This window comes from Crassostrea angulata, chromosome 5, assembly GCF_025612915.1.
Source record: "Crassostrea angulata isolate pt1a10 chromosome 5, ASM2561291v2, whole genome shotgun sequence".
NCBI lineage: Eukaryota > Metazoa > Mollusca > Bivalvia > Ostreida > Ostreidae > Magallana > Magallana angulata.
In genome coordinates, this window is record NC_069115.1 from 10,794,089 (window position 1) to 10,816,515 (window position 22,427).

General features: G+C 33.6%; 1 protein-coding gene across 4 annotated transcripts; it reads right to left on the bottom strand.

Annotated features, from left to right (window-relative positions):
- Nucleotides 1–5,069: 5,069 nt before the first annotated feature.
- Nucleotides 5,070–22,425, bottom strand: LOC128184999 (CCR4-NOT transcription complex subunit 2-like). Of its 4 annotated transcripts, none has more exons than XM_052854670.1 (18): nt 22,299–22,425; nt 21,706–21,849; nt 20,884–20,919; nt 18,616–18,709; nt 17,988–18,080; nt 17,500–17,560; nt 17,138–17,318; nt 16,829–16,912; nt 16,436–16,542; nt 16,092–16,196; nt 15,670–15,756; nt 15,251–15,291; nt 15,031–15,139; nt 14,390–14,549; nt 13,905–13,966; nt 6,783–6,832; nt 6,222–6,322; nt 5,070–5,745 (listed from the first exon to the last, which is right to left on the bottom strand). In XM_052854670.1, the coding sequence occupies exons 2-18, from the start codon at nt 21,777–21,779 to the stop codon at nt 5,520–5,522; spliced, it is 1,671 nt and encodes a 556-aa protein (XP_052710630.1). In that variant the 5' UTR covers nt 21,780–21,849; nt 22,299–22,425; the 3' UTR covers nt 5,070–5,519. The 4 variants fall into 4 exon arrangements, with proteins under 4 accessions (XP_052710630.1, XP_052710629.1, XP_052710632.1 ...); XM_052854669.1 differs by having other exon boundaries at nt 16,077–16,196; XM_052854672.1 differs by lacking the exon at nt 20,884–20,919.
- Between the last annotated feature and the right edge of the window lie 2 nt (nt 22,426–22,427).

Sequence of the window (22,427 nt, forward strand, 5' to 3'; positions counted from 1 at the left end):
TTTCAAAGATCACGCTATCTGATCGTGTTTTAATTAAAACTCCATGGTTCATATAGAGCCTGTATAGCTACATGTATTTATAAGTATGCTATATATAAGTATGTATACACTTGTATGACTCCGGCAATTTTTTTTTATTCTCTAATCCCTTTTAAGGGGACTGGATGGTCCACAAATTACCCATCAGATCTACTAAAAAACTAAATTTAAACACTTTATCTTTCAGCTCTCCTTCTAAAGGAGATTAATATAGTCTATAAAATGACCACAGCCATCCAGCCCACTTAATATGTTTAAGGGTGTTCGATCCTAATTTGGGTGGCTTTTTTAAAAGAAGCAATTAAATATATAAATTTTGGTTTACATTTGTTATAGTTTACAGTGAATACGTTTTCCTGAGAGTTATCAAACTATGAAGTTGTTGATGGATTTTAAATTTTTTAAGTACATGTATAGCTGCAGGACTGTAGCTCCCGGTCGGAAAAAATTCGGATGGACGACCTGGGAGCTACAGTGCCTCCCATAGTAAAAAACTGCAATTTACGGCGCACAAAAAATTGCGCTAAGTTTGGACTTATTAACCTTATTTTCACACAAATTCTGTAAAAATAATTAGAACCATAAAATTCTTCAGCAAATTTACTACTGATATCATCACTTTACTTGCCTCAGACCTTCTCTTTAACATGATAACCGACCTCGGAAAATGAAGTATGTTAATTTACGTCGAGATCGAGAGTCGCCATTTTTAAATGTAAACAAACATGCACCACTTTAATTGACAGGGCTGGGGATGGTGTTTAAAAGAATATCAGAGGCATGTGAAGTGACAATATCTGTAGTAAAATGTCCGAGGAATTTTTTGGGATTAAATATTTGTACAGAATGTGATCGTAGATGAGATGAATCATTCAAAACCTAGCGCATGTTTTTGTGCGCCGTAAATTGCAGTTTTTTACTATGGGAGGCACTGTAGCTCCCAGGTCGTCCATCCGAATTTTTTCAGACCGGGAGCTACAGTCCTGCAGCTAGTACATGTACTACTTTAAATAAGTTATGAATGCGGAAACAAACCAGTATGATTGATGTGATAATATTTAAATGTAACTGTCTCATAAACATGGAGCATCTCTTAAAAAATGTGTATGTGTGTGTGTGTGGGGGGGGGGGGGGGTTCAAATGTCATGACATGAAAGAAACTAACTTGCAGTGAATCTAATCGAGATTCCAGACGGCCGACACATGAGAAAACAACAACAAAAAAGCTGTCAATGTGACAGGAAACCCGTAATTTTTGTGTGAACTGTATCCTAAAATAATAAACACAACCTATCCAGAGAAATGGGGTACTCTATATGCAATATTCTGCGAGAAAATGACTTATACTCTGATTCAAGATATCCTCGAATCACATTTTGCTTAATTGTTTGATATTTATAAATACCTCAGGGTTCAAACGATGTTCATTCAAAAGTATGAAAAATTTCCAAGATTTCTCAGTCGAAACGCCCCTGATAGCTTATCAGGTTTCAATACAATCAGAGACATAAATAACATTTATGTTATTTATGTCTTTGATACAATGCTAACATATGTGATGTCTACGGGGATTTTGTATTCAGCAAGCCCGGATGATCACGTTGAAAAATCGTGCGATGTATTCCGAGTGTATTCGCAATGGAGAAAAGATGTAAACATTCCCCATTATAAATCTCCGTAAGGAATCTGTTTTCGTTCCTGTGAATTTTTCCGAGTGAAAGATGATAATGTGTCAATGAAATTATCTTGAAAATTATCCCTTTCAACTATTTCAATTGCACTTCTTTCACGGGTATGTGTATTTTATTTAAAATCGTCCAAATGTGCTGCAAAATTATCTTGGGACAGATTAGGGTTAGGGCTGGGTTTGGGTTAGGGTTAGGGTTAAGTTCAAAATCTGGTATTTTTGGCACAAATAATCAGAAATCAAAATCAAAGTAATTTGCACATTTCAGATAAACGACCAATTGCAATGCAGAACAAAATTGTCCTATATTGAAAGCTGTATAAGGATTTATCCGTACAATAGATGTACATTATATGCACATGCAGTACCGATCAGAACCAAGCTAACAGAAAGTAAACCCCAACTAAACACTGGGTTTTCTTTCTGGGTTGACTCGGGGTTTACTTTGGGTTTACTAGAGTGGACCCAGGGTAAACCCAAAGTAAACCCAGAGTGGACACAGAGAGTAAACCCGGTCAGAAGTATACCCCTGAAAGCAGACGCTAACTGTGTAATAGGAATATACAAGAGGCAGGAATTTCAGGCAGTGGGGTGGTAAGATAGAAGAAAACAGGTCTGCTTCACACTTCAATGCATAAATTTGACTTCAATAGCAATTTCCAAGTAAACCCAAAGTTAACCCCGAGTGGGCCCAAATTTTCAAAAAGTAAACCCAGAGTAAACCCCAAGTAATCCCCAAAAGTAAACCCAGGGTTTAGTTGGGGTTTACTCTTGTGTTAGGATGAGTCTGATCGGTTCTGTGCATGTATTCTGCGAAAAATGACTAAATTCAACAGCTGGTTATTTTCGCAAAAAGTAACAAAAATCAAAATCCAAGTGCATTTAATATGCACATCTCTAATGTATGTACATTTGCTCTGCAAAAAAAACAAAAAAAAACTTCCTATTCTGAAAACTGTAGGAGGATTTATCAGTACAAAAGGGGTACCATTTTGGCAGCCGCCCGCCTGCCTGTCATTTTCACCATTTCAATGAGTAGATTTTTCCCATGGAAAATCAGGTTAAAAATAAATTTTTGAATGAATCAATAGTTGTTAATTGGTGGCTCGGAGTACATAAAGTCAACTTCCTATCCCGGTATCTCAAAACATTCGTTGAAGTACAATTAATAAGTATATGCACTAGTGTGTATAGATCCAATTTGACCGTCTAAGTACCATACGGCCAACACCTATGTACTAAGTATAGGTTGTACCAGAAAATCCGACTTTTGTCTAGTGATATACACTTGTGCCCAGCTGTTTATTTTGAATTATATATATGTATATCTACATGCACTTTAACTTGAAGATTATATCCGTACATGTATATATCAGATCCAAACAATCATTCAGGAGGGAATCAATATTTCATTGATTTCCTTCATTCATTCATTCATTCATTCATTCATTCATGTTTACAAGTAACCAAATAATTATCTGATAAAATCGGATCTTAGGGCAGGGGACCGTCCAATTCTATTTTAACGAAAGTACTTACTGTATGGGCGGCGGAAAGGGTAAAAAAAAAACGTTTATGCAAAACGAACAACTAATTTTTAAAAACATAATAAAATAAAAAACAGACCAGCTAAAAACAAAACCAACAGCCTCTATTGCAAAATCAACAGAGAGTGATGCAAAACAAACGATCACCGATGGAAAACCAACAGTAATGCACTTAATAAACGCTAGATTTTATTTTGCATCGGTGTATTTTACATGTAGTATGTTAGTTCGTTTTGCATAAACGTCTTTTTAACCCTTTCCGCCGCCCATAACTAATGCCAACTGTAAAGTAGAAAATTTCTCCAACTGACTTTTAGAAAATATAAGATCCACTCATATAGGAAATCAAATTGCACTCGAGATGTGGTACGGTTTACACGGTGCAATACGTGTTTCTCCATCTATCAAGTATCTAACAATTTAAAATTCCTTTGATCTTGTCATAGTTTGTTCCAAGTTTCCGTTACCTTTTGTCAATTTTCATTTGTAAATATATGGATCCATCACTGATAAACACTAGAAATCGTTATAAGGAAAAAAAATCCTCTTTGACATGACCTAAGTGTCTTTTTACATTTTTTAATTAACAAGATAAGAAACATATTTCGAGAGTTTTATAGTGAAAAATCTTACATCTTTTATCTATCTCCGAACACCTCGCATAATTTTTTAACATTATCATCCTGGTACTTTCATGTCGTTTGCCATGCAATAGCCCGTATATATTTTTTATTTTTAGTTTTGTCTTTTAACCAGACTCTATAAGAGTGGTTTTTAATGTGAACAGAATTAGTACATGTGTATTACATGTATTTCTGACTTTCCATTCTTATAAATGCATGTTGTATGGAAACAAGAGTTTATAAATATAGAAATGTTAAGCAGAAAATGGGTACTTTCTACAGACTACATGTATAATATACTGTATGTATATACATGTATACATAATTAGTTTATGTAAAAATAGAATTGCTAGGAATTAGCATTTTAACCTGGTATTCAGCAGTAATCGTTTCGTGGTAAATGTTATGGGGGTAAAAATCAGGATGGTGTCACTTCATTCTTCTTCTAATTAAAAAATTAATCAAAGTACTGAGGGGAGTTGATTTTATCGATTATCATTTATTTTAAAATCAACTAATCTTGCATGGCAATTAGTTTCTAGTGTGTATTTGAATTACGCACTTTTTCATTATATGAAATTTTAGACTTTTCCGACAGGAATTTCGAGAAACCCCATATGAATCATGTTGTGTAATATTTAAAGATAGATTTCAAACTATGTATTAGCAATCGAAACAATTCTAAAAATCGTATGGATCCAAGCACTATTGATGTTGAACTCTAGTCTCGTTCAACCAGACCCTCGGCTATCTGCATTAATCTCCGACAAGCAAGAGAGCCTCTCTGCTTGTCGCAGATTTACGGAGACAGCCGAGCGTCTGGTTGAACGAGACTTTATTACACTCTGGCGTATGAACACATGAGACTAAAAAAATATCTAAATTAATCGTATTATATAAAATCTGACTTTTTTCAAAGTGTTTATAGATAAGTTTCCTTGAAAAACAATGCTTCAGCATACATTACATCGAATTTTTCTATTATTTTCATGTCCTGTCAGCGGTGATGATTTGTGCTTAGGTCCAAACACTGTTTCACTTTCGGTTTGCCAGAGTAACTGCATAGAAGAGTTGATTAAAGTCAACTCCCAAAAAATCATAAAATTTTAAAAATTCAAGTGATTTTGCTTATTTAAACTCATGGTTTAATGGAAAGATGACAGAAGACGTGGCTACTTAACAATGACAATGTTTTATTTACAATGATGCAGATTGCACTTAACCAGTGGCAGAATACCGAGCCATGGACACAACAGTCAGCTCATACTGTAAAGCACAAAAACAAACCCTACCCCATTTGTAACCCTATAATCATATTACATGTGTATATTGAATAATTATGTTCCAGTTAAACCAGTTCTTAGACACCAAATGATAACAAGAAAACAATTCAACTTGTGTGAAGCCCTTAAAAAAGGGCTCAAAGGAATTTGATTTGTTCGTCTGAATCAAAAATAAAAAATTAAACAATAAAGCTGCAAATATTTTCAATCTGTAAAAAATTTAAATCTCCCTCCCCTATGAAACAAAGTCTGGTTTCCATATCACTCTACTGTTCTGTTGTCCACATGGGTCAAAGTTCACTTCCTGTCACATGATAAGGTTGACTTCCTGTCACATGACCTACTGCTGGCTGGCATTATGGTGCATTGTGTTGGGTAAGGTTGGCCGCTCCTCTAACTTATCGTACTCCAGATGGAATTCCTTTGGCACCCTCCTCCAGTTCTGTACATCAAAGAAGTAATACATGCCCCGCTCGTACATGGCTGATTTGTGGGTGGGCTCCACCCCCGGGGCCCGCGTGATCCACACCCGCTCTTCCTTATGGTACCGCCAGTCTCTCGTGTACCTGTGTGGAAACAAGGGATACAGCTTATATTCAAAAACAAAATAAATCCTCATTGTCTTTTTAAAGACGCTGAATTGTTATTAAATTACCCATCACATGTGCCTTCACATATCATGTTTTTCACAATAAATAATCAAGATAATTAAAAAAAATATATAAGTATTTAGACTCCTTGTACAGAGTATTTCACCTTAAGGAGATTGATGTATTTGTCTAGAAAAGGCCACAACTACCCACCCCTTACAATGCAAGATAAAGGATTCAGTGCAAATCAACACAGTTACAGCACCCCAGAAAATGAATTCAGAGAAAAAATTCACTATTAAAAAAAAGGGGGGGGTGGTTGATATTGAAAAAACTTTGTGATTTGTGATGATGGGCAAATACATGTATCGACCATGACGGTTAACAGTAAACACACTGTGAACAATTGATATCATGGACGTTGAGGATTTACACTAACTTATAGGACTTACAGTTCCGCAGCGGCTGCTAGCTGAATGAAGTCATTGCCATTCATGTAAAACAGAAAGAAGAGCACATCCTCTCCATAGCGATTCAGTTTGATTGGCGCCAGCTGTGAAAATAAACACAAGAGTTTAATACTTCATTGTCATTGGAACCAGTTTTGAACACATCACTATTATCTGAATTAAAATCAAATGGCTTATCACAATTACAATACATGATTATTTTCTGAAAGTGTTGGATTTACCTCTAAACAGTAAAACATAACTGCTAATAAACGTTGGAAAATTCAATCTTGCATGTAAATTACTGTAGAAGCAGAAATATTCGTTGAAGATTTAATTTGATTCGTTATTTTCATTGGCAATATAAATCATCAAAATTAAATCCATGACGAATTTTTAAACCAAGTATTAATGAATACAAAGAGATTACGATATGATGAAATTGAATGCCAAAGAAATCTTAATTGGTTTAAAAACAACAAAATTTTGACCCAACGAAAATATATGCTTCTACAGTATCTGTTTAATGAAATGCATCACTGAAAAGAAATTCAAATGGCAAACCTTGTCTCTGAGGAATATATTAGTAAGGTACTCTGTTGGGACATGGTAATCTGTGAAAAAGAGAAAAATATATGACTATGTGCTTAATATTGTGCATGCTGAAAAATATTCTGTAAATTTATCTCCAATAACTTTAATTAAATATTCATTTCAGCATTAGATTATGAATACCCCTGGTAAATTAATGATACACAATGTTATTTAACTACTCACCAAGCTGTATATTAAATATAAATTAAAATTTGGCTCATTTACTTAGTTCAGCAAATAATTATAGTTTTTAGTTACATGTATACATGTACATAATAATTGTTAACAGATGATTAATCTTAAGAATTTTATTTGAAAAATTGCTATAGAAAAAAAAAATTATAGGCACTGCATATAGAAATGAATTTCAAACAAAAGTCAACACAGACAGTAAGAGGATGGATGTCATACAGCATCTGTACAACACTTGTGTGGCAGTCTCTCACGACGACTTAATGTAAACCTAAAACTTCATCAATTACTGTGAAATCATCAGACTTCATGGTAGCTCAATTTTCGAGGAATTCATGGGTACCTCACACCCACGAATTAAAATCCTCCACAAATAAATAAATTAGGACTGTAAAGTCATATTTCCTTTTGTAACTATCAGAGAATACACGAAATCACGTCCCCATGAACCTGTAAAATTGAAGCAATCAACGAAAATTGGCTCCCACGAATTTTAATGATTCCACAGTATAACGAAATACCAAGGGCGAGCTAAGTTCGCTAAATATTATATAAATTCTTTAGACATGTCATCAAATTCAAGTTTACTTTTTGTATTTGTAAAACATTTGTGTGCTGAAGCATATTACTTTACATGTAGGTTCAAACATTTCAAATTTGTCCTTTACCGATTCAAAATGACCTTGATTAAAAACCATCTTACGCTAAGATTTTTTGATGTACTGTCGATTCCTATTTTTAAAAACATGAGAAATTAATATCTGCATGAAATTGCGAGTGGAATTTCTTGCAAATTTTAAAATCTCTCTTTTATTTTTCGGACTTAGGTAAATTACATGAAACTTTGATAAAAATTTGGCATACGCGATTTTATGTTCTTGCAATTTGATGGAAAATGGCTGAATCATGGAATTAAGTACTTGCTTAAAATAAGGAATCTACAGTACCTGTGTATTAAGCATACCATAACCTTTGTTTCAAACTCAGCTATTTTCCTATTGCAAGTTTAGAAACAATGTTAACAAAATATTTTTTTTTAATATAAAGAAACAACTTCTGTTCAGAATCTAAAAGCATCAGCAGCCTATTTAGTTTAATGAATGTATGCCTTTATACCGAAATTACTTTTATTACATGTACTATATAGAAATATTGCCATTAACTACATTGGGTAAATTAAAGGATATTTAATAGCTCACTTTTACAAAGCATTTCAATACATATCCTTTTACAACTGTTATTAAAAACTTTTTTCTTTCTTTTCTGCTTATTCTAAAAGCTAATATCAATAAATAAAAATTTAAGTATGCATGCACTTAAAGAGTGAAATTTTAACAAGGAAGAAAGCAAGGTCTTCCCAGAATGTGTATTAGGTAGGAAGTGTGATGCATGAACCGCCACTCAAATAGATGACCTGGTTTTTATTTGGATGACAACTGATTTCTGGTCACATTGACTTCTATCAATATATTTCCCACAAGGAAATCTTTGTTCTTAATGTCAACATATAATTGGTTCGTGTGGACCAAAAAAAAATAATAATAATAACAAGAGGCCAATTGGCCTTAACGGTCACCTGAGTAGCATATATCCAATACACAAACTTGTCATGGAGTCTCATATATGCATCTAATTAATTAGGTTTCATACTGGAGTAGAAAAATTATAAATTAGTAATGACAACCACATTTAATTCAAAAAGAACTGTGAAACCTATAATTTTGGTGAAAAACTAAAAGATCTGGTCTACAAAATAATGAATTTAGTTTTCCTTTCAGGTGTGTGGGAGTAAAGAAGATAATTTTTTAACGTTATATGCATTAACATCTATACATCCATTTTGGCCCTGCCCTAGAGTCAAAACCCATACCCCAGGGGACATGAAAATTAAAATTTCAGTAGAGGACTTCCTGGTAAACAGAATTATTAGTCGTTTTTTTTATACAGATGTGTGAGAATAGAGAATAAGATTTTTAAACATTATATGCATTTACACTTTATTGCCATATTGCCCCCCCCCCCCCCCCCATGTCCTGAACCCCTGACCCAGGGGCCATGAATTTCACAATTTAGGTAAAGGAGATTGTGGATATCATAACCATGTATTCAGTTTTTTGCCCACATGTGTGGGAGTAGAGAAGAAGATTTTCTTAGATTTAATACATTTTTACTATTTGGCCATATTGGCCCCACCCTAGAGCATGAACACCTAACAAAGGGGTCATGAATTTCACAATTTTAGTAGAGAGCCTCATGGACATCATAATCATGAATTTAGTTTTTAACAAATATATATAGGAGTAGAGATGAAGATTTTCTAAGATTTAATACATTTTTACTATTTGACCATATCGGCCCCACCCTAGAGCCTGAACCCCTGACCGAGGGGTCGTGAATTTCACAATTAAGGTAGAGGGCTTCATGGACATCATAAACATGCATTTAGTTTTTAACAAATATATATGGGAGTAGAGAAGAAGATTTTCTAAGATTTAATATATTTTTACTACGGTATATGGCCATATTGGCCCCACCCTTGAGCCTGAACCCCTGACCTAGGGGTCATGAATTTCACAATTTAGGTAGAGGGCTTCATGGACATCATAATCATGCATTTAGTATTTAACAAATATATATGAGAGTAGAGAAGAAGATTTTCTAAGATTTAATACATTTTTACTATATGGCCATATTGGCCCCACCCTAGAGCATGAACACCTAACAAAGGGGTCATGAATTTCACAATTTTAGTAGAGAGCCTCATGGACATCATAATCATGAATTTAGTTTTTAACAAATATATATATATATATATTTTTACTATTTGGCCATATTGGCCCCACCCTAGAGCCTGAACCCCTGACCCAGGGGTCATGAATTTCACAATTATGGTAGAGGGCTTCATGGACATCATAACCATGCATTTAGTTTTTAACAAATATATATGGGAGTAGAGAAGAAGATTTTCTAAGATTTTAATACATTTTTACTATATGGCCATATTGGCCCCACCCTAGAGCCAGAACCCCTGACCCAGGGGCCATAAATTTCACAATTTTGGTAGAGGGCCTCATGGACATCATAACCATGCATTCAGTTTTTTCCTCACATGTGTGGAAGTAGAGAAGAAGATTTTTGAAAATTTGGCTTTTTTTGCATATTTGGCCCCGCCCGTGGCACCCCAGGGGTGGTAGAGCCACAAATTTCACAATTTAGATTCTTCTTACCATAGAGATGCTTCACACCAAAAATGGTAACGATTGGCCTGGTAGTTTCCAAGAAGAAGTTAAAAATGTAAAATTGTTAACGCACGACGCACAACGCACGACGACGGACGAAGACCAATTGCAATAGGTCACCTGAGTGACTCAGGTGACCTAAAAACTAGACTCTTCTTGAAAGCACCAAAAAAGGTCTTCTGTTTCTCATGTATTAAATTAAATCTTATAAAAAAAAATTGCATTCCCTGGATATAATATTTACTGTGAAGGAATTTTCCAGTAATTATTTTTATGTAAAACAAAACAAAAAGACAATTTTACTTAATGTGATGACCGGAAATTACACCAGATCAAACAGAACATGGAAAACTTATCTTCATATATTATTTTGTCTTTCCTCAATGTTTATTTGTTCAGTTTTCGTCAGTTTTGAGGTCTCCTTGTGAAAAGGTCTCGGGACCAAAACGGACAAACAGATATGATGAAAGACATTTCAAGAGGTAATTTTAGTACATTTACCTAAGACACATAACTGCTCATTAGACTAAATAAAATACTCAAAGAAAAAATCTTAACTTATAAACAGCTCGATTTGTTTGTTCTCTTCCGGTGTGGACTGGAAGTGACAGTCGACAAAAATGAAACCGTTAAATACTTCTTCAATGTCTATCAGCCAAGTAAGTTTCATGTCTCGGTCACTTACAGTTTCTGAGATCTCGTGGGTACAAAATTTCTTTTAAAAAAAGCTACCTGAGATAATTGAGATATCTCACTGATAGCAGAATGTTTTTATTTATGGTAATCAACATCACATAGATGACATATGTAAGGATTTATACATGTATATTCATTTGATGTAAAAAAAAAATTAAATACGTAAAAAAAATAATTTTTGAAGTTATTCCGGTGATGACTGGAGGTTATGACGTAAACAATAAAACAAAAAATAGTTTATAAACACATCTACAACTATGGGTCTATCATCCACAGTCTGGATGCTCAAATCTATATCGTTTTTGAGATCTTGATGTCACTAGCTTTTTGTCACGGGACAGGAAACAATCGACTTGAAAAAAGCCTCGAGATATAATCATTCTCTATCATCTCTGAAAATTTCAAATCTATCCAGCTATCTCTGAGAAATCGGGGAAAAAAAGGAAAACAAAAATAAGAAGAAACATTACAATCACTATAAGGTCTTCCATTGGAAAAAAGACCTTAGAAAGAATACATGTAGATTTATGATAATTAAAGTAAAGTAACCCACACAAATTTTAAACAATATGGGGCTCTGACTTTGTCTGTAAAATAAAGGCAAGCAATTTCTGAAACTTACAAGCTGTCAGATACATTTCCTTGTATTTATTTTCTTTCATTCAGTGTACTATTAGTTATGATGAAACTATTCCCAAGATTTTTAGAACACAAATATAATAAAGGTAGAATTACATTGAAAAATTGTACTCTTATTTTGAAACTTTAACATAATTAAAATTCAAATATTTACTTGCATTGTAAATTTGATTGTATATAATTAAATACACTGCAGGTTATGATTTCTTTTTTTCAATATCTTTAAGGTATCAGATGCTCTTTTAGGTCTTTTGCCGAAATCCCCCCCCACCCCCCCCCCCAAAAAAATTATTAAGTGACTATTCTAATTTACAGGTAGTTCGTGTACGAATATACAGCTATAAAAGACAAATCGAACTAAAAAAACCCATCATGACTGATATATACAGATGATCCATTGATCACAAATGCGATACATGTATATGAAGTAATTAAGGAAATAATTAGCTATCTTTCATCAATTAACTCATTTTATCAAACATTTTCCAAATTCACATAGTCAATAATTAAAAAATCTAACTTCCTCATTGGTAATCTAAACCAATTTAACATCCTTGATGAAATCAATAATTATTTTCTTTCAGTGCACTAATGCAATTATTTGACGGTGTCATTGAGAAGACCAATCTGTTATCAAAACAGAATCTTTTGTAGTGACACATGCTCAAAACCATATCTATATTAAACATCTCAATATGGGCTACATCTGATGTAGGCTGTTATTTTTTTTTTTATTGAAGTCTACAGCAAGGAAGGAAACTTGTAAAACTGGAGCAAAAACGCTTAGGCCTAAAAAAAAAAGTTGTGTGTTTAAGGTAACCCGACCTAACCTGCAAAAATGCCCCTATCCTAACATTTTTAGAGGTCTGTTTTTATCTTATTTTGAATTTAATATTATTTCTATTAAAAAATCTGTTTTTAAATATGACACAAACAAACATTCTTAGAATTCATGCAATAAAAATATGATTTCATCAGTGTTACCCTAAACACACAAAAAAATTTTATAGGCCTTATAGGAAAAATTTCCCACAGCGCCATCCTTTTTACTCAAAACTAGAGCATGTGTACATTTTAACTATTTGCAGTTTAATGCTCTGTTCCAAGGGGGAACAATGCTATTTTAGAGTCTACATTTTTGTGAATCAATATCATTATTAAACTAAGAGGAAGTAATTCAGTTCTAAGTCTATATTTCTCAAACGTCTATTAAAAATCTTTATCTGCATATGTTATAATCATCTTAAAAAATTGAATTAATCATCATTATATAATGATGTCCGTGTTCAATAATTAACAAAGCATGGGAAAGAGCATAGCACAGAGTGTCTTAGCAAATCTCATCATATCCCTGAGTACTTTGCAATAACCTCTCAGCAAACATTATATAAAACTTTTAAAGTTCAAAAGTTTCTCATCATTGGCTGAATATCAAATTTAAGTTTAATAGTAGAACTGATTTAAAAACCAAGATATTTTGTAACAAAAATTAGTACAATTTGTCGTCTGGTAATCATGTTAATACATCATTCTATGCCAAACAGGCACCATTTATTTTATTATACTGAATGTCTTAATTTTAAAGAAATTATTACTGCTGTTATATAGAAATGACGTGAATTCTCTGGCGAACCGTACGCACATGTAACAATTCGTTGTGTTACCCGTGGCCAAGTGTGTTGCTAACGCTGAGGGTAATAGAACGGATTATCAACTGAGTATAAACCAATCAGATTTCAGTCTTTAACATGAACGTATAATAAAATAATATACATACAAGAGACATCAGAGGAGAGAGTCTGTGTGTAAGGTATACCTCGAGTCTAACAGACCTAAACCAAGAGCCCCACCCCTTCCATCTCATCCTTACCAAAAATAGTTTTTTAATTTATCATAGAGTTTTAGTAAACCTAGGAGGTAGGCGAGTCAGTGCAGAATTATGTCTTGAGACCAGCAGGGCTAATCTGCCAGTGGAGACTGAGACATGTTGTACAGATTACGGTGAATAACAAATCCACAACAACCATGTTATATACAAGGAACAGAAACAAGTTTTAGCCTCTCTGTGTTCTGAATAAATTAACATGATTTGTATAATTAAGCATTAAATTTTATTTTCAAACTACTTTTCCATTTATATTTCAAAAACTAGTAGTTGCTTGGTTATAATGCAAAACAGAGAGAGACTTCTTTGCATATTAAGTAAATGATATAATACACCCACACCTAAAATAATGGACCATTCTTTGTACAAGCATATATACATGTATAGCACAAATGAGAGGGTCCATTATTCTCGGTGGGTAGAATAGCATAAAATATTTACCTATATCTTGAGGTCGACATGGTAAATCAACCCACGGTGATTGAAAGGTACTGTACAGATTTCTGAAATATTGCAACATTTTAATTAAGCACAGATCTACAATTTTTCTAAATTAAAACTCTACAAAATCAAGAAAAATGAAAATTAGTGTGTAAATAGTTCTATAATGAGACTTTCTCTTCTTTCAAAAAGAATATACCAGTATATGTAGATATAAAACCTTTACATGTTTATAAATTATAAACTAAGATAAATTAATCATCTATTTAGACCATATAATAAGAAACTATGTTTAACATGTATCAATATCTTCAGACTAACACATTTTAAACCTAGTCTCTGGTACCACTCTGTCAGTGTCCGTTAAATAGAAGAGGAACCACTGAGGAACTTAATTAATTAAGCAATTTTTAAAAGGATTTTATATCTTTATTAACTTTTAATCTATTAGGAGAAATATACAGGAAGTTCTCATATGTACTTACTCAGGAGAGTTGAGATTTAAGCCTAGCGTCGTGAGATCTATCCCTGGGGCTAATGCGATGAGATTATGGTCGTTTTCATTGGCTGCTCTAATGAAGGTCAACAGGCCAGCTATTCCAAACTGGTCCGTCACCATTCCCGACGGAATATTGGATACCATGCCTGTATATGATAGGTGAAAGAAATATTACAGCTGCTACTGTAAAAGTATGAAATGGATATTGCTACAGTAAAACTTGTTAAGTATGAAATGGATATGACAAATTAAGGGATAATGCAAAGTTTTGTGGAGTCTCCAGAAAAATTCTCTTCAAGTCCTAGTACCATAATAATTTTATTATAATAATGAACTTGGAAATAACAAATTTACGGATATAGCAAACTGATTTAACATTATAAAAAGTTAACATTCTAAATTGATAAAAACATTTGAGATCCCAAAAATTTAATGTGCCACCTTCTCTTCAAAATTTTTTATTAGACACTATTTTTTTCAATTTTTTAAACAATGTCATGTTCATTCCAATGAATCAATAGCTTAGAACAAGAAAGATAACTAAACTGTTCCTAAAAATCTGAACTGAATTGAAAATTTAATATTGAGACTGAGTTGAGGTAGTCATGTAACACAACGTCCACTGACCATCAGCGTGCGTCTGTATCCCCCTCTTGGCCTGATTCCCTTTCTCTCCAGGAAACTTTCCATCTTTCAAAATTTGTTCATTTGTTGTTGATGAAGAAGCACTTGTTGGCTTAAATTAAAATTGAATACCCATTATTAGGTGGCAATATTGATGCTTATAAAAGTTTTTGTACAAAAGAAATAATAAGATTTTTTAGTGTGTTTTGCATCCCAAACTTACTGTTTTTCTCGCTGCGTCATTTGATATACTTGAGGGTGGATCTACAAAATAGAAGATAAATATAAACAACTCACTCAATGTCAACACACACATTGATGTTATTAAGTTACATTATTGGTATATCTTTTATGGATGGCAAATATTTCAAACTTTTCAAACTGTCTCTCATCCAAGCTACCGGTTTTACACTCTATTTTTCTCTCTATCCAAAAACACCCTTCCTCTGTCAATCTGGTTATCTTTATGTATAAAACCACTTTTCTGACTTTATTAATCTGACTTTTCCTTCATATCTCAAATCAGACACTCATTCACTCTCTTAGTGTGACTGTATTTCTTTGATAATTTTTTCTCTCCAATATTTCTCTCCCTTTTCTCTCCCATTATACAGTCTCAGTCTCTCTCTCTCTGTGACTCACTCTGAGCCCCAGGGAGAGCCGGGAAGTCCTCCTGCTGAATCTGAAACTCGGGGGCGGTCTCTGCCACAGGTTTACTCACCATCCCAACTGAAATATGTACAGCCAAATACCTCACAAATATCAATCACAAGAAAGTAAATTTTCAAATTTCATTGAAATGCAAACTTGTGGAGTCACAACATTTTGAGTGGAACCGGTATATATCGAAACCCAACAGCTTTCCCAAAATTTATGTTCCATTAAGTTTATCCATCATTTTTTAATTTGAATATTGAACAAAAATCACCTGTACACAAATTACATTTTTAATCTGTTTAAAATTCAGTAAAATCCACTCAAACGGTTCCCTCAAAATACAAATGACTCCAGAGTTACATTGACGTGTGCCTTTTGATTGATCTCCCTACCTAAGTTATACTGACCATAGTTCCTCACAGAGGAGATGGGGGTAGAGGGCAGATTTCTGTTCCCCAGGGAGGGGAACTCGGACAAGTCTAGACCGGGCTGGTCAGCATCTTGACCAAATACTGCCAAACAGAAAGTAGAAAAAGAAAGTACAAACTGTCCTTATAACACTTGTATCAAGTCTTACATTACAAACAGAAAGTAGAAACAGTCCACAAACAAAAGATGCAGAATAATTAGTTATCAGAAATTTTTGGGAGCTGATGATAAGTTGAAAAAGACGTGAGAGCCACTTACATATGTTCATATTAAATGTTTGTTCCGTTATAAAATGAGAGTATAAGGTGTGAGAGTTACTTACACATATTATAGAACTTTTGATCGGGGTTGTTGTTGTAGACCGTGGAGTACTTGCCCGGCCTACTCTGTCCAAACACAAAGTTGTTGTTAATACTGGACATAGGACCACTGCAATACAAGTCAAAAACATTCAATCAAAAAATATATATTTACAATTTGTTCATGGGTACCATGGATAATGTCAGTAAGTGTACTGATATGTCAATTCTATCAATACCATAGCTGGATTACTGAAATGTCATTAGCATCTGCAGTAAGCATACTGATATGTCAATTCTATTGATACTTTAGCTGGACTGCCGGTATGTCATTAGCATCAGCAGTAAGCGTACTGATATGTCAATTCTATCGATACTTTAGCTGGATTTTTCAGTAGCATCATCAGTAAGCGTACCTGTTCGGTAACTTGGACATGGACTGACTTGTCTGATTCTGGGATATGACATTTCTCTGCCCGCCTATCGCAGATATCATGTTTCTGAAAAGTCAAATAAGGCATCATTTTACATATGTAAGTCATACTTCTCTATTTTTTTTTTAACCTTACCCTTGTATCACACCACAATAATTAATGAAAATACAAGATAGCGGCGTTCCAGATACCAAAATTTAACTGTACTTGGCTTAAAGCAAATTACCTGCTAGGTAATTCAGGAACAATAAATAACCCCCTCATTACATGGTTTTGATTCAGCGCCCTTACCTGCTGGGTGAGGGTTGCTGCTGAGGTGTCTGTAGGTTATAGGGGAGGTTCATACTGGTGGGGGTGGAGTTATTGCCCCTGAACTGGGGCCCTGACACAGCCCCTCTCTGGGGTAGGGCAGCGAAGTTTCCGGCCAAGCTGGCATTGGTCCCTAATCCTGTATTACCTCCTGACATAAAACCTACAAAAAAAACAAACACATTGAACAAGAGCATCAATACACAGAAATATTCACACAAAAATTTATCTAAGCAGTCATAGAAGAGTTATTTCCCTTGTAATGTAAATACACATATTTGATATATTGAAATTGTTATGATATGGCAATAAATTATTAATATAAATACTTGTAGGTAAAATACCTTGTGTGTAAAAGTTAGATGCCCCAAACCCTGACAGTTGGGATGGAGACTGTGACATCATCTGATATAAAGAAGGGAATATATGCATCAAATTCACTTTCAATGACATGAGTTTTCACAACATGCATCTGATCAGATATCATATTGGTTTTTTTATATAAACGGTAAGCTGGAGTATGGTAAACTGCCAATTCTAAATCAATATATGTCAAATTAAATTACCCACTGGCCAGATAGGTAATAAATCGTTTGTGCATGATTAATTAAACAAAATCATAATTTTTAAACTATGAAGTAGAATTTTTTTTTCATCTTGCTTGGTATCTCCAATATCTAAAATATCATGCACGGAAAGAATAATCAATAAATATTAAACACCTGAAGCAGACATGATACTGAAAAACCTATTGCTGTAAAAGGTCCTTTAAATTGATGGATTAAACATAGACTTTTAAACCCTATGTACATGTACTTATTGCTGTAATTACATCTCTATCTGGGCGGAAAACTTTGCCAGAGTTGGACAAGGCACCCTGTCCAAGATCTAGTTCACCGTCGTCATCCAAGTTCAGATTCAGAATCTGTGAAAATTCAAGAATATATTATTATGCACAATATCTAGATCATAACACTGAATTTATTTTTAGTTACTTTAAAATGCCATCCGCAACATCATAAAATAATAAAATACAATCAACATACAATAGAAACACTTAAAACTTCCAATGCATACAGAAGCAGATATTTCACATCCTCGTAACCCCTAGTCATTCTTACATATGCTAACTGAACTGATACTTCTGTGGAGGAAATCTCACCTTGGCAAGCACGATAATGCATGCTAATGGCAGTGGCATGTTTGATAACATTATTAATAATATATGGTTTCATCTGATAATCAAAATCTAAAGAGTTATGCTTACTGGTACTCATTCATGGATTCAAGATAATCAATATTACGAAACAAAAAATATCAACAATTTAAGTCAGAAAAGAAGAGTAGTTCCTGATGACAATATTTCAAGATGTTAATACTTCAGTACTGGTATCTCTACATGCTTATAAAAATATCAAGGATAAATCAAAATCTCTTAATCCCAGTACACATGTACTCACGTTCTGTTTGGCTTGTCCCGGGGGCATTTGTTGTCCGAGGATTTTCCTGGACCCTGGGGAAAGCTCTCCCGTCCCCTTGCGGCCTAAGCCGTACCTGAAAACAAACATATGTTTAACAGTAATTTAACAGTTACCCCTATCTATAAGTACATGTAAATTCAATTGCTAAAACTTCCTGAAATAAACATCTATAATAAGCTGATTAAAAACTTAATATTTTCTTTCACCTGTATATACCTGTACCAGCCCAAACATTTACATTGTAAACTTACCCCATCACATACACATATATTCAATTACATGTACTATAAAATCCTGAAACAAATATTCAGTTGATGGTACACTTATTTTCTTTCATATACCATGGAATCCTTTAAATTCAGGGGAGCCAATTTTTGTGGATTGCAGTTTTTTTTTCTCGTTGGGATGTAATTTCATGAATAAAAACACATGAAAATCAACATACTTTTAGAATTTTAAAATTTTACAAAATTTGACACCCTCCCCCCCCCCCCCCCCCCCCCCAAAAAAAAAAAATTGTTTTAATTAAAATTTTTTGGAAAGGTAAAAATTACAAGAGTTCCAGCAGGATTCAGCTCTTGATTTATAAATTTGTTGTTAATCCTCTAACCTATTGCCCTATGCTGTTGGGTACCATTTTGGGAAAGAGAAAATCTATAAAATTATACTTTATTTCATTGTTTATTTTGGAGGTGTCCCATACCACCTTAACAAAATCTACCACATGCAAACTAACTAGACAAAGTACAGTATCTACAGGAGGCATTTTATTTTATATTCAATGATTTAAGTCAGACATCTGAAGTAAATTCAAGATTGCATTCAGTTTTTAGTTTGTTGTTTCAAGCAAGATTGAAACAGCTGTTTTACCATTAGTTACCGGTAAATAAATCATGGAACTCAATTTTACTCTGCAATGGCCAGGGCACTTTTTCTGGGACAACAGATTGTAACAGCTTAATATTATCTAGTCAAAACCAGGTCTTCAATTAGGTTCTTAACATGAGGCAAATTAAGAGTAAATAATTGGAAATAGATCAAAGAAGATCTGCCTCGTCAAAATACTGTAAACACTGTATTATATTTAGCATGTACGATAATTGGTGGAAAATAATTTTTCAAGTTTGCATGGATTTGATAAGCATTTGTCGTAATGTGCCTATTCCAATCTTATACAAATATGAACAGCAATAAGCAATGTACTTGATTTAGCGGAAATGGCTTTCCGTCAAAAAAAGCTAATGATGCTTGTACTTTGAAAATCATGCAGTGTGATCGAGACCCTCCAACAGACCAACACCCCCCCCCCCCCCCCATGAATAAACAAACAAAGACAATAACGAAATGAAAACAGGGAACAAGACATACTTTGAATTACATGACCAAACCCTAGCCTGAACATGCACTACACATACACTCATCATTCATTAAATAGATTAAATAAATTATGAATTTCAAAAAGATTAATAAAATCAATGATACATACATATATATATTTGCATACAATATACTACAGAATCAAATTAATACCTGAATATTAGAAATCTAGAGCATAACAACAGCTAAAATATGGAATCAAGAGACGAAACTCAACATGAAAAGTCATGACATAGGAAAGACAAGGGAGAGTACTGTGCAAAATGATTTCTAACTTCCTGGGTAATGCCCCCTTGCATAATAATACAATGAAAATGAAACATAAACCAATGTGCATGCAATGAACAGGATGGAGAGACATGCTGCCTTGGTTTGCAAAAATCCACCGGGAAAAGCTGGAAATTTCTTGCCTAATTCCGAGTTTGAAGTTGTCACAGATTTTTATTCAAGCATCTTTATCATAAATGTAATACCGTGCAAGAGTAGATATATTATGACTCATTCCTAAACAAGAATCTCTCTCTCTCTCTCTCTCTCTTTCTCTCACTAGGAATTGATCATCTAGCTTTATCTAAATTTACTCTTTTGTTGTTTAGATTTCAAGTACTTTTAAATTGTACAAGACATTGCTGAATTCATAAAGAATATATCTAAAGTACTACAAAGATTTTAAACGAAACGAAATAAGCTAAAACAACATGCATTTGAAAAAATATAAACTAGACAAAGAGAACTTTTTTGTCCAATCTTAATATTATCTACCAGTTTATTAAAAAAAAAACGGACTTGAAAATTGGGTCGCTCTGGTAACCATGGTAGCTATGGTGACTGTGACAGTTTCAAACAGTACGGGTTGGTCTCTATACTTACTGGGTATTCCATGATAACTGGTCAGTCATAAATCTTCTAAATGACAAATCATAATTCATAAACCATTACTTTAGAATCAGATTGTTATCTGGAACATTTGTCAGAATATATTAAATGAAAATGCAATTTCTGTATATATAAAATTCAGAAAAAAAATAAAACTTGAATTGCTTGAATTTGGCTTATAGGTTTGCTTGTTTATTTCCAGTTTGTGTGTTTCGTTTTAGGTGAAATACTTTCTTTCTGCAATTTCATGTTGTTTTTTTATATTTGAGAAGTCCATAAATTTAAAATACTTGGTAAGTGCATGGACTTTCAGCAACTTGCTAGAAAAGTTTGACAAAGTGGTTTTTTTTTGCTACTGTAACTGGTAGTTAATATATTATAATAAATGTATAATGAATTCATCGTGTTTATTGTTACAGTAATGAAGGTTGTAAAATTCGATAATCTAAAATTGATATTGTGTCAGACTTGTGCAAAATCATAAACAGAAAGAAGAGTGGAGTACTAATATATAATTATTACCGAACAGAGACAGACAGAGATTTAGAAAAACAGTGCAATATCCCTTATGTAAATAATTGCCACATTACATTTCTGGCCCAAGAAACTACGGTAACTAAAAATTATTTTTTAACTTTAAAATCCAAATAACTATGTTCAACATGACAAAAAATTCTGAAGTCATTTTTCATTAGTGAGAGTCATCTCTGTTTTTATGAGAGAGATTGCACCTTAAATAGAATAAGACCCTGGGACTTCTTGTTAGGCCCAGGGATAAGAAATTCCACAATAAAACAATGAAAACTGTTTACTTACTGTCCTATTCCGGAGGACATGTTTGAGTTTTCCAGGGGATTACGAAAAGCCATGGCCTGCTCGTCTGGTATCATTAATAACCTTTAATGGCCGTTATCCAAGAAGTGCTGGTGATTTCTCCAACATATGATGAAGTCTGTACAACTGATATAACACACATTTTTAATTGAAACCTTTATCAACTTACAAGGTGTTTATGCCTTGTATGGAAAAGCTTATGAAAGAGCAGATTATATTTAAAGAATAGCATCATAAATATCTTATTTCATTTAGTGTTTACAAATGCAAAACATAAACTGGAATCCAACAATTGTTGCTGATTTCTCTGGACTACATTTAAACTCTTAGCAAAAATAAAATCATAAACTAACTACGCATTAACTCTAAATATCTTTAATTTTTCCTAGTTCATTAACAATAAAGTATACAACCCACATTGGTCTAAAATGTCGGGTTTTAATTTCAATATTTGTCAAAAATATGCGTAACATTAGGTTTTACATTATCAGAGTCCTTGACCTTCCATAGAAAATAAACCACTCTGAAAAGCAATCGAACCAAACAACGTGCACCATTCATCAACTCTCAATTACCTTGTGAAAGCAGAAGTCCTAGTTGGAACTACATCGCGAAATCTACACAATATGAAATTGAAGAAATCACAATTTTAAACCGTCTTTTCTCTTTATCATACAGCGGAACTCTTCTCTGCGTGAAGGCGA